Source organism: Antechinus flavipes, chromosome 5 (assembly GCF_016432865.1).
Source record: "Antechinus flavipes isolate AdamAnt ecotype Samford, QLD, Australia chromosome 5, AdamAnt_v2, whole genome shotgun sequence".
In the NCBI taxonomy this organism is placed as follows: Eukaryota; Metazoa; Chordata; class Mammalia; order Dasyuromorphia; family Dasyuridae; genus Antechinus; species Antechinus flavipes.
Genome location: NC_067402.1, coordinates 169,871,029 through 169,889,067, shown reverse-complemented (window position 1 = coordinate 169,889,067; position 18,039 = coordinate 169,871,029). Strand labels below are relative to the sequence as shown.

The 18,039-nt window shown below is 34.6% G+C and overlaps 1 protein-coding gene across 1 annotated transcript in view; it reads right to left on the bottom strand.

Moving 5' to 3' along the window:
* Nucleotides 1-18,039, bottom strand: part of KIN (Kin17 DNA and RNA binding protein) — a 46,876-nt gene that overhangs the window by 28,344 nt on the left and 493 nt on the right. Inside the window, exons 2-5 of the mRNA XM_051963158.1 lie at nucleotides 13,875-13,969; nucleotides 5,986-6,029; nucleotides 5,773-5,895; nucleotides 3,274-3,455 (exon numbers count right to left, since the gene is read on the bottom strand). Coding sequence (XP_051819118.1) covers nucleotides 3,274-3,455; nucleotides 5,773-5,895; nucleotides 5,986-6,029; nucleotides 13,875-13,969 — 444 coding nt within the window. The remainder of the gene's footprint in view (nucleotides 1-3,273; nucleotides 3,456-5,772; nucleotides 5,896-5,985; nucleotides 6,030-13,874; nucleotides 13,970-18,039) is intronic.

The window sequence follows — 18,039 nt, the reverse complement described above, 5'->3', positions numbered from 1 at the left end:
AAACTGCTTCAAATTAGCTCTTTATTTTAATATCAGAGGAAATGTGGCAAAAGAGATATGACCTATGTTAAGAAGTCCTCTGAACTTGTCCTTTTATGTTGCCATATTTTTCAGGAACGTGCAGCATGCATGTCAAGGATGACCCTCCCTCCCCCAAAGTAATATAATTTTTTTTTGGTATCCCAAACCAGGCTCCCTGTGTGTCCAAGATGCCTAGACTGGAATAATTTTCATGCAGCTGGGTCTCATGCTGATAAGTGGATCATCCTCTCTTCTTAGTCTAACAATTATCAAGGGTAAAGAATTTGACTTTTGCCATTGCCTTTTGCTTCTCCTTATCAGGAGAATTTTGACCTTTTTCCCATTTTTACTGAACTTTTTCCTCTCCCATGCCATGCCCCCTTGAATGAAATTTTGTATCTTCTCCTCCAATCTTTGTCCTGCTGATATAAATAAGCAAATTTTTGTACGGGTTGTGAACTCTTTAGATTCCACATGCATGTCAGTTTCTCTTGTAATAAACCTAGTTTTCACATAACTTTTGTGGAGCTGTGATTGCCTGCTGACACTTAGATTTAAGAAAACCTTGTTAAAAGTCCCACAATATAAGGCTGTATGATCTTGGACAAGTCACCTAATCCCTCAAAGCCTCAGGCTTTGTGAGACTACAAAACTATACAAAAATTGTTGATCTACACATCTTGAAGAAGTTTTCCTCAAGTTCCCAACACATAAATGAAAAAACAGATATGAATCATACTTTAATACCATCCCAATGTGACTAATTAAGCTTAACATTTAACCCTAAAGGGGCAGCTAAGAGCACCATGCCTGAAGTCAGAAGGACCTGAGTTCAAATATGGCCTCAGACACTTAACACTGCCTAGCTCTGTGACCCTGGACAAGTCACTTAACCCCACTTGCCTCAGCAAAAGAAAAAAAAAAATTAATCCTAAATTGAGATTCTAAAAAATAAAAATTACTTTCTTAATGATAATCCCTTTATTAATAGCAGCTCTTCTAAACAAGTCTTTTCATTAGCTATACAAACTGGTCTATAGTCTATATGCCTTAAGTTAAACAATAAAAAATAAAACAAGAATATTACCTTCAGAAATTATACGTTATGAATCATTTTAAGTAAAAAACTAAAAACTTTTCCATAAAAGACTGTGATAGTTCAAAAGTTACTCTACAATGTTTCAAGAACATGAGTTTGTCTAGGTCTATTGTTTTAACCAAAGATAGACATGAGCCAATGAAGCAGAATCAGCCTTTTATTTACATGCATCTGGTCTCTAGTGCAAATAACCAAGGAAACTATTCCAATAGCTACAGAAGTGCAATATGACTTTAAAACTGTTCAAAAGAAGAAAAGCAGGATAGAAAGAGGTTTAGACGACAGGATTATAGAGCTAAAACTAGAAGAGACCTCAAAAGCCATCTAGTCTAAATCCTATCATGCCACAGAATGATCACTTAAAAATAGCAGGAATGCTTTGCCTGATGAATCATTAAAGAAATAAAAATTATTACTAATAAGGTGATTGAAAGGTCTTTGCTACATAAGATAGTTTTTCCCCTACACAGGCAATGAAACAGCCTTTAAGAGAAGTCTTTTGTTGAGTTTGAAGATGGGAATTCTAGAAGAAACAGTCTTAGGAAATGAGAATTCAAGAGCAAAAGAGACAAAGGTAAAAGGAGACAACAGAGTAGTACTTCAAGTGAGAGGTTCTATTAAGGCTCAAGGAAAAAAGTACAATCAAACTGTGGTTCACATGAAAGGAAGAGGAAATCAAGTTTTGTTAGGTATTTTTTTGGAGGGGAGAGAAAGGCGGAAGCAGAAGGAATAGGTTATTTCCTCACCATCGGGGGAGGGGCCCTTGAAGAAAAAGGAATTCTCTAGGCTTTATTGTAGGCAAGATGGGAAAAATCTCTTCTTTTAATTTCTAGCTAGATATCAATTCAAGAGAAGCCATGGAGAAGAAAAACAGCATTATTTCTAATTGCAAAAAAACTGGAAATAACTAATATCTAGGAAAAGGAATGGTTCTATAAATTGTGTTACATTAATGAATCAGAATATTTTAATGAAATTAAAATAGTAAGGAAAAAAAAAAGTTTAAAATCCTTTTATGAAATAATCCAAAGCTAAAAAGCAGAACTAACAAGATCTACAAAAAGAGAAAAGTAAACAGGAATAACTTGATAAAGAATCCTAATGGAAACCTGGAATGAGTGAAAGTTGTTATGACATTTTAATGTATGAAAATTATTTGTTCAAATATAAATTTGCAAAAGAAGTTTTCTGGAAGCATTATCAAAAAATAAAGGGGATACCACCACACACCTGTCAGATTGGCTAAGATGACAGGAAAAAATAATGATAAATGCTGGAGAGGATGAGGGAAAACTGGGACACTGATACATTGTTGGTGGAGTTGTGAACGAATCCAACCATTCTGGAGAGCAATCTGGAATTATGCCCCCAAAGTTATCAAACTGTGCATACCCTTTGATCCAGCAGTGCTACTACTGGGCTTATATCCCAAAGAGATACTAAAAAAGGGAAAGGGACCTGTATGTGCCAAAATGTTTGTGGCAGCCCTGTTTGTAGTGGCTAGAAACTAGAAAATGAATGGATACCCATCAATTGGAGAATGGCTGGGTAAATTGTGGTATATGAATGTTATGGAATATTATTGTTCTGTAAGGAATGACCAGCAGGATGAACACAGAGAGGTTTGGAGAGACTTACATGAACTGATGCTGAGTGAAATGAACAGGACCAGGAGATCATTATATACTTCAACAACAATACTGTATGAGGATATATTCTGATAGAAGTGGATTTCTTCGACAAAGAGAAGATCTAATTCATTCCAATTGATCAATGATGGACAAAAGCAGCTACACCCAAAAAAAGAACACTGGGAAATGAATGTAAACTGTTTGCATTTTTTTTCTTCCTGGGTTATTTTTACCTTCTGAATCCAATTCTTCCTGTGCAACAAGAAAACTGTTTGGTTCTGCACACATATATTGTATCTAGGATAAACTGTGACATATTTAACATGTGTAGGACTGATTGCCATCTGGGGCAGGGGGTGGCGGAAGGGAGGGGAAAAGTTGGAAAGAAGTGAGTGCAAGGGATAATGTTGTAAAAAATTACCCAGGCATGGGTTCTGTCAATAAAAAGTTATAATTATTTTTTTAAAAATAAAATAAACGGGAAATAATGTCTCTTTTTCCTCTTGAAAAAAAGTATCTTACCTGTTCTTTTCCTTCTAAACCTCTTCTTACTTGTTCTTCAATAAATTTGGCAGTTTTTTCTTCATCATCAAGGTCCTGCTTCTTTTTTTTCTCCTGTTCTTGTTGTCTACGAATAGTTTCTGGGTCTCTATCAATGTACTGAATATACCATCCTTTGGGCGTCTCATCCACTTTACATAAACCTTAAAAAAATAAATCCACAAATATATAATTAAATTTTGACTTAAAACTAAAATATAAATGGAGATGAAAGATGATTAATAATCACATTCAACAAACATTAAATAAAATAGTTAATATATGGTATTATGTTAGACAGTAGAAAGATAAGTATGAAAAAACACCTGCCCTTGAAGAATATGCAGTCTAATAGGGAGGATTGTTGTAATATATATTTACTTAAGTTAAGAGATAGAACATAAGACAAATATTTAATTATACTTAATATAAAAATGATACAAAATCCAATCTGTATCAACCTCACTGTATCAACTGATGTCTTGAAAAGCTAGACCAATGAAAAACAATTTCTGGCAGGGCCAACATTCTAGTTTCTCAATAAAAATTTGTCAGTCCCCCAAAGAGAGGCCTCCCTAACTTCAGAGAAGCTCATTCTAGGGGATTGGCCACTGAGTAATAAACTTTATGGCTATAGCAACTCAAAAAATAATTGTTGACTAAACCTGGGAGAGGCTGAGAGGAATCTCATTAAAGAGAGGCTCAACAAAGTTGAAATCACAGATCCCTAAAATAATCATAACAAGAGCAAGTTACATTTACATAGACCTTTACCCCATATAAAGTAATTTTCTTTACAAGCCACATCAAATGCCACTACAGGCATTCTGCCATTCTAAAGAAAACTATTAAGTCTTAAGATTCTTTTTTTATTGCTTCCAAGATATGAAAAATTAGAGTGGGGGACAGTGGAATTGAGAAGGCAGAGAGACAAAGAAGGAAAAGGAAGGAAAAAAAGTATTTTTATAGTGGATACCAAGACTCCAGTATTGTGCAGAAAGCATTTTACAAATACTGTATCATGATGGGTAAGTAAAATTAGCCAACAGTAAAGGTCTGAGGAGTCTGAGTCAATCACCTTGTTCCCTGGGTCAGTCACATGTTTATTGTTTTACAGCTTTGGGGCAAAGAATTAGTGAATGTAATGGACTAGATAATGGGGGAAATGTTCTTTAAGATAGCTACTCAATTATGTGGAAAATAGAAAGATACAGAGTGAGCACTGAAGCAGGTTCAAAAAACCTGGGTTTCTGGCTTCTGCTCTGCAATCAGCTAGCTGTGTGATACTGGGAAAATAACTTCAACTCCCTGGGACTGGGTTTCTAGATCTAAAACTTTGGACTCTATTTTTTAGGGGTCTTAGGGGCCTTCCAGCTTTAAACCTCTATGATTGAAAAAAGATGAGACTTCTCCCTTTCAATCTAGTCCTAACTAATAAACAATGAAGCCAGCACAAAGCACTGTGCTAAGCCCTGGGGATATAAATACAAAAAAGTAAGACAGTCACTGTTCTCAAGAAAACCACATTCTAATCCTTTAAAGATTAAAAGTAAAAAAGGGGAAAACAAATAGAAAATCCACTTAAATAGAATAAGACTGAAGAGGATTGAGCAAGAAGAATAAGAATTATTAAAGGTGGTAACAAATCCTAAGGGAGAATGGTTTAAAAGAGAAAAAAAAAAAATCCTTCAAAATCACTCAACAGAAAGTCTTGCTCCATTATGCTCCTTAAAAATTTGCCTCGGCTTTTTCACTGCCCCATTTACCTATTAATTTCACAAATACATTAATAAATTAAACTAGTTGTCCTTTTTAAAGAAGACATAAAATAATTATGCTTTCTACTCTTTAAAAGTTACCTTCTTTATGGTATGTGAATGTTAAGGAATATTATTGTTCTATAAGAAACAATCAGCAAGTTGATTTTAGAGAAGCCCAGAGAGACTTACATGAACTGATGCTAAGTGAAATGAGCAGAACCAGGAGACCATTATATACAGCAACAACAATACTACGACAAGCAATTCTGATGGACATTACTCTTTCCAACAATGAAATGATTGAGGTCAGTTTCAATGATCTTGTGATGAAGAGAGCGTCTGTACCCAGAAAGAGGACTGTGGGAACTGAGTGTAGATCACAACATAACATTCTCACTGTTTTTGTTATTTAGTTGCATTTTGTTTTCTTATTCATTTTCTTTCCTTTTTAATCTGATTTTTCTTGTGCAGCAAGATAACTGTATAAATATGTTTACATATGTTGGATTTAACATATATTTTAACATGTATAACATATATTGGATTGCTTGCTATCTAGGGGAGGAAGGAAGGGGAAGGAGGGGAAAATTTGGAACACAAAGCTATGCAAGGGTCAATGTTGAAAAATTATCCATTCATATGTTTTGAAAATCAAAAACTTTAAAAGAAAAGAAAAGAAAAGAAAAAAAAGAAAAATTCTAAACATAAAAAAAAAAGTTACCTTCTCTGCCTAACCATTTGGTAAAATCAGTTAGTGTTTCCCACTGAGTAGCATTCATATGAATATGTTCTCGATGACTGATATACTCATTATATACAATGTTGTTGTGGACTCTCTTTGTACCTAAAAGCAAAGCAAAGAACATAGAACAGTTAAATGAGGAGATAATCAAATTATAATAAGAAAGTAACTTGAATAACATAAGTTACCTACCAAATCTTCTTCTGAGAAGTTCTAAAAAGTCATTTCGGAACTCCCTTGGGGAAAAATAAAGGAAAATATTTAGGCAAATTTGGTAATATCCATACGTATGATGCGTTGTAATGCCTTCCTAAAACTCATTAGAAAAAAAACTAAATAAATCCCATTAAAATATATAATACAACTATAATATATAGTAAATGAAATGTGTTAATAATAAGTGTAAATGTAATGGTCAAATCACAGAATTTAGGTAGATTAAAAAGTCTATAAAAGATTGCAATCTTTAGGCAAGACCAAGCAAAGTATTTAAGGTGAAGTCATAAATTAATGACATGGCTCTCTACCTGTATCAAAAGATTATAATACATCCTAGAAGTGGAGTAGAGGAAAAAAAACTTTGTGAAATGAAAAAATTCAATAAAATGTAGAAATTGGTTGACCCCATCTAGAAGTCTCATCTATACCTAATCTATCATTGGCCAATGCATAAATCTCATTTCTGACATCATCCTTAATTCCACAATTTAAAATTACCTTTTAGAGGCAGTCTTTTAAAAGTATACAAAATTACCTCCCAGAAAGTTTTTTTCTACTCAAAAAGATATGGTACCTATATCTCTTTTTATTGTTGGTTTAGAAGTAAACACTTGTATATCAATGGTTTGCATTTCACTTCATATATCACGCCAAGAATAAGAAATAAGAAAAACTAGAGATTTTCAGACTATATAGAAGGCCAATGTCTATATTGCATGGATATAAAGAAAATATGAGAGTTGGAAGAAAATTTAGTGACCACCTACTCTTAATTTTATAAAAAGTAATTCTCACTATAATGCCCAACAAATGATTTTGCAAATAATGCTTGAAGATCTCTAAGAATATGTAAGCCACCTGGTAGCCCTTCCATTTTTAGGAATATATTCACCCTCTCTTCCCCAAGGCTACCTCCTTCCCAAAACTTCTCTTCTCCATGCTAGACAAGCCCAATTCCTTTACCTAACCTTTACAGGAAGATTTAAAGTCCTTGTCTTACTATGAACACTCTCCAGCTTATAGATATCCTTATTAAATAGTAGTGCCCAGGACAGAACACAAAACTGTAGACAAGAAAATATAGCACAAAATTCAGTCCCAAATTAAGCTTAGTTAGTTGCTATATCACACTGCTATCACATGTGGAGTAAACCCTCAGATCTTCTTCAGAATAACTGCTACCTAACCACCTCTCCTTATATCCAAACATCTTATATTTGTCAAGTTTAAAATTTATTCCCCAGGTGCAATTTTTTTTGTTTATTCCTAGTGACTTTTATCTTATTAGGTTCAGTTCAATGCTCTAGCTTGACAATTAATCAATAAATATTAATTAAGCACCACCTGCTAATACAGAGGTAAGTACAAAAAAAGAGGCAAAAGACTGTCCCTGCTCTAAAGGAGTTCACAGTTTAATAGGGGAGACAAGATACATACAATATAAATAAAGCAAGCTAGATCAGCCAAAATAAGAAATAACTAACAGAAGGAAGGCACCAGAAGTAAAAGGAATTATGATAAATTTCCAGTTGAAGGTGGAATTTTAGTGGGACTTAAATTAAAGGAAACCATGGAACTTAGTAGGCAAAAGTGAGGAAGAAGAAAGAGTATTTCGGGAATGGGAAACAGTCAAGAGAGAATGCCCAGAGCCAAGAGATGTGGTGTCTTGTTGTGAAATAAGGTAACAGGAAGCTAGATCAGGAAAGACTTTGCAATGTACTGAGTAGGGAAGTGACGCTATCAACCTCAGCTTTATGAAAATCACTTTAGTGGCTAAGGAATGATTTGGAGTAGGGAAAGACCCAAGGCAGGCAGAGCCACCAAGAGGTTATTGCAACAGCCCAAGTGTGAGGTGATGAAGGCTTGCACTAAAGTAGTGGTAGTATCAGAGATGAAATGGAGGTATATTCAAGAGATATTGCAAAGGTAAAGTCAATAATCATTGGAAAGATTGGACATGGTGGGGTAGAGAAAGGTGAAATAGTGATGAATTCAGAAAGACAATTAAGATATGAGTCTGAAGGCCTAGAAAGATGTAATCCTTTACACTATGAAGGAAGGTAGGAGTGGAGGAGGATTTGGGGGAAAATATTTATGAGTTCAGTTTTTTAGTTTTTTTATGTTTTTTAGTTTAAAATATGTACTGAACATCTAGTTCAAAATAACAGAATGGCAATTGGAAATGCAAGATTGAAAGTCAGCAGAAAGAATGGGAAAGAAGAGGTAGATTTGAGAATCAACCAAAATTAATGGCAATCAAATCCATGGTAATTGATGAGATAAGTGAAGTAGGAGAAGAAAAGAGAAATCCAGGATAGAACATTGAAGGACATCTAAGGTTAGAAAGTGTGATCTGAAATATTAGGAGTCATGTGGGAAAACTGGGACACTAATGTATTGTTGGTGGAATTGTGAAAAGAGCCAAACATTCTGGAGAGCAATTTGAAACTATGCCCAACCTAGAAAAAATAACAACAAAATTCATATGGAAGAACAAAAGTCAAGAATCTCAAGGGAACTAATGAAAAAAAAATCAAATGAAGGTGGCCTAGCTGTACCTAATCTAAAACTATATTATAAAGCAGTAGTCACCAAAATCATTTGGTATTGGCTAAGAAATAGATTAGTTGATCAGTGGAATAGGTTAGGTTCATAGGACAAAATAGTCAATAACTATAGCAATGTAGTGTTTGACAAACCCAAAGATCCCAACTTTGGGGATAAGAACTCACTATTTGACAAAACTGTTGGGAAAATTGGAAATTAGTATGGTAGAAACTAGGCATAGACCAACACTTAACACCCTACACCAAAATAAGATCAAAATGGGTTAATGATTTAGGCATAAAGAATGAAATTATAAATAAATTAGAAGAACATAGGATAGTTTACCTCTCAGACTTGGGGAGGAGGAAGGAATCTGTGACCAAAGAAGAACTAGAAATCATTATTGATCACAAAATAGAAAATTTTGATTATACCAACTTAAAAAGCTTTTGTACAAACAAAACTAATGCAAACAAGATTAGAAGGGAAGCAACAAACTGGGAAAACATTTTTACATTCAAAGGATCTGATAAAGGCCTCACTTCTAAAATATATAGAGAATTGACTCTAATTTATAAGAAATCAAGCCATTCTTCAATTGATAAATGGTCAAAGGATATGAACAGACAATTTTCAGATGATGAAACTGAAACTATTTCTACTAATATAAAAAGGTGTTCCAAATCATTAATGATCAGAGAAATGCAAATTAAGACAACTCTGAGATACCACTACACACCTGTCAGATTGGCTAAGATGACAGGAAAAGATAATGATGTATGTTGGAGGGGATGTGGGAAAACTGGGACCATCACTGATGCATTGTTGATGGAATTGTGAACAGATCCAACCATTCTGGAGAATGATTTGGAACTATGCTCAAAAACTTATCAAACTGTGCATACCCTTTGATCCAGCAGTGTTACTACTGGGCTTATATTCCAAAGAGATACTAAAGAAGGGAAAGGGAACTGTATGTGCAAAAATGTTTGTGGCAGCCCTTTTCGTAGTGGCTAGAAACTGGAAAATGCATGGATGCTCATCAAGTGGAGAACAGCTAAGTAAATTATGGTATATGAATGTTATAGAATATTATTGTTCTGTAAGAAATGACCAGCAGGATGAATACAGAGGCCTGGAGAGACTTACATGAACTGATGCTAAGTGAAATGAGCAGAACCAGGAATCATTATGCACTTCAACAACAATACTATATGAGGATCAATTCTGATGGAAGTGGCTATCTTCAGCAATGAGAGAATCCAATTCAGTTCCAATTGATCAGTGATGAACAGAACCAGCTACACCCAAAGAAAGAACACTGGGAAACGAATGTGGACTGCTTGCATTTTTGTTTTTCTTCCCACGTTATTTTTATCTTTCTAAATCTGACTTTTCTTGTGTAACAAGAGAATTGTATAAATATGTACACATATATTGTATTTAAGAGATCCTTTAACATGTTTAACATGTATGAGACTGCCTGCCATAATAGGGGAGAGGGTGGAGGGAAGAAAGGGAAAAGTTGGAATAGAAGTGATTGCAAGGGTCAATGTTGAAAAATTATCCAAGCATATGTTCTGTCAATAAAAAGCTATTTAAAAAAAAAAAAAAAAGATATAGTTGGCTTAGGGAATTCTAGATTTTAGCTATAAGACTGATCCTAATTGTATTTTTTTAAAAGTCTGTCTTCTGTTACTGCTTTTAAATATCTTTCTTTTCACTTCCTACTTTAAGAAATTTTGGAGGTGCTATATTTGACTTCAATATGAAAATATTGAATCTATAAATTCATTTCTGCCAATGACTCCAGTCTAAAACAACTTTTAGTTTCACCCAAAATAAAAAAGAAATTGAGGGAAAAAAAAAAAGAAACTATGCCCAAAAGGCTATCAAACTGTGCACACCTTTTGATCCAGATACAGATCTACTGGGTCTGTATCCCAAAGTTATCATAAAAGAGGGAAAAGGACCCACATTTACAAAAATATCTGTAGTAGCTCTTTTTGTAGTGGCAAGGAACTGGAAACTGAGTGGATGCTCATCAATTGAGGAATGGCTAAATAAGTTATGGTATATGAATGTAATGGAATATTATTATTCTATAAGAAATACTAAGTATTTCAGAAAAGCCAAGTGAAATGAACAGAACTAAGAGAACATTGTGCACAGTAACAAAAAGATTATGTGACAATCAGCTGTGAAGAATGTGGCTCTTCTAAGCAATGAAGTGATTCAACACAATTCCAATAGATTTGGGATAGAAAATGCCATCTGCTTCAAGAGAGAGAACTATAATGCAGATTGAAATTTAGTATTTTTACTATTTTTGTTGTTTGTTTATTTGCTTTTTCACTTGTGGGGGTTTTTCCCTTTTGGTTTGATATTTCTTGCACAATTTGACAAATACAAAAATATATTTTAAAGTAATATATATATATTTAACTTATATCAGATTGCTTGCTGTCTTGGGGAAGGAGGAGGTAAAAGATGAAGGAGGAAAAATTTGGAAGACAAAGTTTAACAAAAATGAATGCTAAGAACTATCTTAACATGTTATTTAGAAAAATAAAATATTATTATGTGTAGTGGGCCTTCTAGAACATCCAAATAGGGGTGCCAAAATTTACTATGCTTTCTAGAGCCCCCACACTGGGATGCCAAAATATGCCATCCAGACTAGCTCTCTGGAGGATCTCGGAACCAGCCAGAGTCCTTGGTCTTAATGGAGGAATGAAGAAGGCAGGAGACTCACAAGGATGGTCAAAGGTGGAATCCATTTATTTCAAGCCCTCTCGGCCCTTAAATACCTAATAGGATTATATCATTACAGCACACTGAGCATATAACTGTAGAACCATTACATCATCACAGCACACAGAGCAAATGCTAACTATGGTAGCATTACATCACCACAACACACTGGCACATGTTAACTATAAGCACCCTGCTATATAAATGCCTCTTACTATAAGTATCCCTTGTTTCAAGTAGAACACCGGTGGCGAGAACACGAAAGGGAGGCAGGGAGCCAAACCAAACATTGTCAGCAGGTTCCCTATGGGCTAAAGGGTCTTATACCTTACCCAGAGTTCCCCCACTATCTGTGGCCTTCTAAAATTGAGAAAAAAATAAAGTAATGCATATTCAAGATTGCTAATGCAAAGGAAATTTTTTTAAAAGCTCTTATAAAAAAGTGTGATCTGGAGGAGCATCTAGTAGAGGACACTGAGAAAAGAAAGTCTAAGAGGAGGGAGGAGAATCAGGAGAGAATAGTGTCCAAAAAACCTAGAAGAAATCTTGATCAAGAGAGTTAAAGAATCCTTTGGATCCTGATTGTCATCTACTATTAGCTAATCCTCAATTTGTGGCATTTGCAGTTTTGATGAGTATATCATCTATGCCATTATCAAATTATTAATAACAATGTTTTTTAAAAATGTTAATAGGAGATTCATAGGTACTCCAAAAGAGTCCTCATGCCGCACTGGCATTAAATCATTAACAAATGCTTTTACAAATATGGCCATCCTATATATAAGTTCATCTGACTAAATTATGGTTTAGTTCACATGCCTATATCTCATCTCCACAAAAATAGCATATAATACCAGTCAATGTGATGATCAACCACAATTTTAAAAAACCAATGAGAAATAAGGAGTAATTTGTTACTACAGATTCAAGATGTAGACTAAAACATACATTTTCAGAAGTGGCCAATTGGAGATTTTTTTTGCCTAATTAGGCAAATTTGTAACAAAGGTTGTACTTTTTTCACTTCAGTTTTTTTAGGCTACTCCCCTATCCCTAAAAGATTCTCTTTCCTCAATTCTACCTTCCCTATCTTCCTTTAAGGTTCAACTAAAATCCCATTTTCTACAGAAGTTTTTCCCAACCGTGCTTAATTCTAGTGTCTTCACTTTATTAACTATTAACCTCATTATATTCTGCATATAGTTGGTCTATGTGTAGACATATTTGTATGTTTTGTTTTAATTTGATGTGATTATCTCTCCCATTGGATGATAAGCTCCTTGAAGGCAAGGTTTTTTTACCCTTCTTTGTATCTCAGCACTTAGCACACTGCTTGGCTTATAATAGGAGCTTGATGAATGTTTTCTAATTGAGTTTTATGAATGAGTAGGTAGGAACTAAGTGATAAGTAAGAAGGCAGAAAGGGGGAAAAAAGGAAAGAGGGAAGGAGAAAGTTCTCCTGGGATTGTCCTCTGATTCACCAATCTAATAATCATGTCAAAAAAGGAAATAAGGCTAGTCTGACAAATCCTGTTCTTATAAAGGAAGAATTTAGACACTGAAAGGACCAAATAAAATCACAAGAATCTATAATAAACAAACAGAAAAGACACTGAATTCCTCCCTACTACTCCCCAAAATAAAACTACTTATGTCAACACTTATATAACTTAGAACAAGCCACTTACCCTCAGTCTCCTCATCTGTAACTAGTGTGCTGGGCTAGATGATTACTCACTGTATCCCAAAAGTTTTCTAAGTTTTAATAGCTATTTGTAGAAACAATCTGCCCCACTACAACATGAACAATGATAGAACTCTCTATTTTTCAAAAGTAAATCATTAGTTACAATGTTTAATCGGAAACAAAGTAGATGCCCATCAACTGGGGAAATGGCTCAATAAGTTGTGGTACATGAATGCAGTAAAATGTTCCTATAATATAAGAAATGATGAATGTCATGAATATACAGGATCATGGAAAAATCTATGTGAACTATACACAACAAAATAAGCAGAGCCAAGGTAAAATATACACAATGACAACAAAAATAAATGCAAAGTACAATTACAGTCACCAAAAATTCAAAAAATGTGAATGTTGCAAAATTATAAAGAATAAGGATGACTCAAAAAAAATAAACGTCATTTCCAGCCCACTTTTGCAGAGATAATCAGCTTACAAGAATTGTACAATAATTGGCTCTCTAGGAGATGGAAGAATGCTAGGGGAAAAGTATGATGACATTAAAAAAAAAAAAGGTATCAATAAAAACTGATTTTTTTCTAAAAGAAAAAAAATCAATTGAATGTTATTGTTGAGTTGTGTCTGACTATTATCCCATTTGGGATTTTCTTAACAAAGATTATTGGAGTGGTTTGCCACTTCCTTCTCCAGTAAATTTTCAATTTAAAGATGAGGAAACTAAGACAAACAGGATTAGATAACTTGCCCAGGGTGATCCAGCTAATATCTCAGACAGCATAAGAACTCAGGTCTTCTTTCTATCCTCTGCAATACTGAATAATGTCTCAATTATAAAAATTGAGATACTCACTCTGAAAAATAATCCATAAATTGCTGAGGATCTTCTGAAGCCAGAAGGAGTTGTCTCTGATGAGACTCTGACATGCAGTGGCACTTAAAACCATTCTATAAAACAGAAACGATGATAGTTAATTTAATTTTTTTTTAATTCACCATACTGAGTTCTAAATAGCTGATCCACATTCCTACCAGACTTAGAATAAAAAGTCCCTTTTTTTCCAAGGTTAATGCCTATATATATCAAATCCTGGTTTTACTTATTCCCTCTCCCTTTTATATCACTATCTCCATTACTGGGAAAGATGGAGGCAAAATATACTTTCCCTAGATAGTGCTCCATGGTTGAAGTACCTTCTATTTCTTGCACTCCCTTCTTGAGGAGGCTTTTTAATACACCTCTATTCCTTTATACCTAAGGCTAGTCCAACTCTAGCATCCTCTAAATATCTTCTACTTGGATAATTACTGCTATGGCCCACGTTATTTTCCACAGTACCTGTGCCAAAGTGATATTATCACTTTCTTAAACCACTTTTTATGATTTCATCATTTATATGCAGTCAGTGCCAAAATGTGTAACTCTAGCCTTACCTTCCAATTCACAAAAATCCTGCCTGCAGGAAATTGAATTTGTTATTCTGTTAATACATCAAATTCAATATGTCAAAAATTGTTCCCAAATTTGCTTGTCTCCATAGTTTCTCATTTCAATTAAAAATAGTAAGCTCCTACTATGTATAGAATATATTGGATGCTAAGGATGAAAAGATCAAAAGAGAAAAACAAGGAACTTGCATTCTTCTGCAGAGTTTAAAATAACCACAGACAAGTAAGATGAAGAGAATATAAACAACTGGGAAGATCAGGGAAGAGTGTTAACTGAGTTAAAGATTCAGAGTAAGAGTTGAGAAGGTAGAAAGCAACGAAGGCCTCAGTCATTTCTCTTATAAGGGGACCAAAAGAGATCTAATGTAATTTATGGCTCCCTGCTGCTAACAGCATTACAGAGGTGAAAGGAAGTTTAGTAGATATAGTGTCCAACTCTAATTCAACAAACAAAAATTCCTTCTAGAACAGATCTAGCAATTGAACATTGAACCCTTGTGTGAAAATCTTCAATGTACTTCCCAAGGCTGTCTGTTCCATTCTAGACATTTTTATTATATGGTCTCCAGTCCTCTTGACTCATCTAAGTAGCCATCCTCTAGATATCTTGCAGCTTATCAATGTCCATCCTAAAATACTGGTCCCAGAATCCTATATAGGGTAGGATGGGGGAAGAAGCATGTATCAAGCACCTACTATGTATCAAGAATTGCATTAAGTGGTTTACAAACATTATCTCCTTTGATCCTCACAACAATCCTGGGAAATAAATGCTTTATTGCCTTCATTTTACAGTTGAAGAAATTAAAACTCTAGGCATACCTAACATACATACACACACACACGTTTATCTCCTCCATTAAAATGTCTTTTGAGGTATGGGACTCTTTTTGGTTACTCTGTATCCTCAATATTTAGCATAGTGTCTACCACACAGCAGACATTTAATTAAAATGGGACCTTCAATCTCAACATTATGCATTCTCTAAACAGTCTAAAATAATAATATATTTTATTTGACTTCCAGGTAACTGATGACCTACATTAAAATTTCATTTCACTAAAATCCTCCAGTCTTTTTCAAAAGAAGCATTATTTAGACTCATCTCCCCAAACTACACTTGAGGAATTTATTCTTGATTAGGCCTAGAGATCTCAGAGTTTATCTGAGATACCACAACACACCTGTCAGATTGGCTAGAGTGACAGGGAAAGATAATGTGGAATGTTGGAGGGGATGTGGGAAAACAGGGACACTGATACATTGTTGGTGGAATTGTGAACACATCCAGCCATTCTGGAGAGCAATTTGGAACTATGCTCAAAAAGTTATCAAACTGTGCATACCCTTTGATCCAGCAGTGTTTCTACTAGGCTTATACCCCAAAGAGATACTAAAAAAGGGAAAGGGACCTGTATGTGCCAAAATGTTTGTGGCAGCCTTGTTTGTAGTGGCTAGAAGCTGGAAAATGAATGGATGCCCATCAATTGGAGAATGGTTGAGTAAATTGTGGTATATGAACGTGATGGAATATTATTGTTCTGTAAGGAATGACCAGTAGGATGAATACAGAGAGGCTTGGAGAGACTTACATGAACTGATGCTAAGTGAAATGAGCAGAACCAGGAGATCATTATATACTTTAACAACGATACTGTATGAGGATGTATTCTGATGGAAGTGAGCTAATCCAGTTTCAATTGATCAAGGATGGACAGAAGCAGCTACACCCAAAGAAAGAACACTGGGAAATGAATATAAACTGCTTACATGTTTGTTTTTCTTCCCGGGTTATTTATACTTTCTGAATCCAATTCTCCCTGTGCAACAAGAAAACTGTTCGGTTCTGCACACATATATTGTATCTAGGATATACTGTAACCTATTCAACATGTAAAGGATTGCTTGCCATCTGGGGGAGGGGGTGGAGGAAGGGAGGGGAAAAAATCGGAACAGAAGTAAGTGAAGGGATAATGTAAAAAAATTACCCTGGTATGGGTTCTGTCAATAAAAAGTTATTTAATTGAAAAAAAAAAAAGAGAGAGAGAGAGATCTCAGAGTTTACCTCATTCAACCCCTTCATTTTATAGATGAGAACTGAGGCTAACTAAAGTTTAAAAACCAGCTCAACATCACAAAGATAATATTCAAAACTTGTCCTTCTCATCTCAGTGGTTGTTCCACCACTTGCTTCTTGGGACTTGCCCTGAAATCTCAACTTCTTCTAAAATACTGAAAATATCATAAGAAAAATATTCCTCAATTGAGAAAGGAGGAAGGAAGGAAGAAAAGGAAAAGAGAAGGGAAAGAAGAAGGAAAAGGGAAAGGGGAGGGACACTAGACAACATGATCTCTAAAGGTCTTTCAGCTATAAAACTTGTCTAAAAATTTGAGAGTCTCTGCAGAGAAAGTATACTATTTCCATAGTGCAGATATAGAAAAGAGTTAGAAAATTATACTTTGCCCTCAGACTATTTCAGACTTCTGGAGGGAACACAGTATTAAAAAAACTATCAGCAAATTAGTTGAAAAACTCCAGTGATATGAACCAAGGTCCTTTGACTCCAAATCCAGAGATCTTTCCCCTATGACATAGTTAATATCTTTTGCAGAAATGTTGTTTGGTTTCTTACTTGAGATAGAGCTAAAAGAAATGATTTCATCTACAACCATGATTCCAAAAACCAATGGTATATGCTCTCCACCTCCTATCAGAGAGGTGATGGACTTAATTGCACAACAAGACATAAATTTTCCAACAGAATCAAGGTGAGAATTTGCTTGGCTTCTAATACAGTTTAGAAAGTTATGGGGTTTTTTTCTTCTCAATTTGGTGGAGAAGAGAGCTGGTGATAGGATTGTCAAAAAGAAAAAGGAGAGTCATTACAACAATGCTTACAGACAAGCAGAACAATTTTGTTTAACTTATTACATAATTAAAAAGAAAATAAGGCCCTATGTAGTTGAGATTCGCAGTTTCAAGTACAATCCTTTCTGTACTGTTCTTTATACATAAGCAGTACTCCGGTAAATAGATGTTTGTGGAGTTCAGAATTAAAAAAAAAAAAAAAAAATGGGGAAGGGGGAGCAGAAAGGAATACTTTTTAATCTTAAATCATTTCTATCTCTTGACTCCAAGCATTTTCTCTAGCTTGGAATTTTTCTTCTGGTACTGACTTCTCTAGCTTGAAGTCTTAACTAAAATCCCACCTTTTACGGAAAGCCTTCCTCAATCCCTCAATTCTAATCCTTCCTTCACTTAAGGCATTTACTTAATTTTTCCTTCACTTAATTATTTCTCATTTCCTATTCAAAGCTTCTTAAAACTTTTCACTCCCGTATGGGGGTCGCATGACTGAATTGGGGGGAGAGGGGGGAGTGTCTCGAAATTATGATCAGTAAATGTTAGTTTTATTTACCTATTTTATTCACCTATATACCCAAGGTGTATAAAATAGGTAAATAAAACTAACATTTACTGACCTATATCCAAGGTCCCACAAAAATTTCCCGGCGAAGAGAGGTCGGGAGTGGAAAAAAATCTAAGAAGCCCTACTATATATAACTT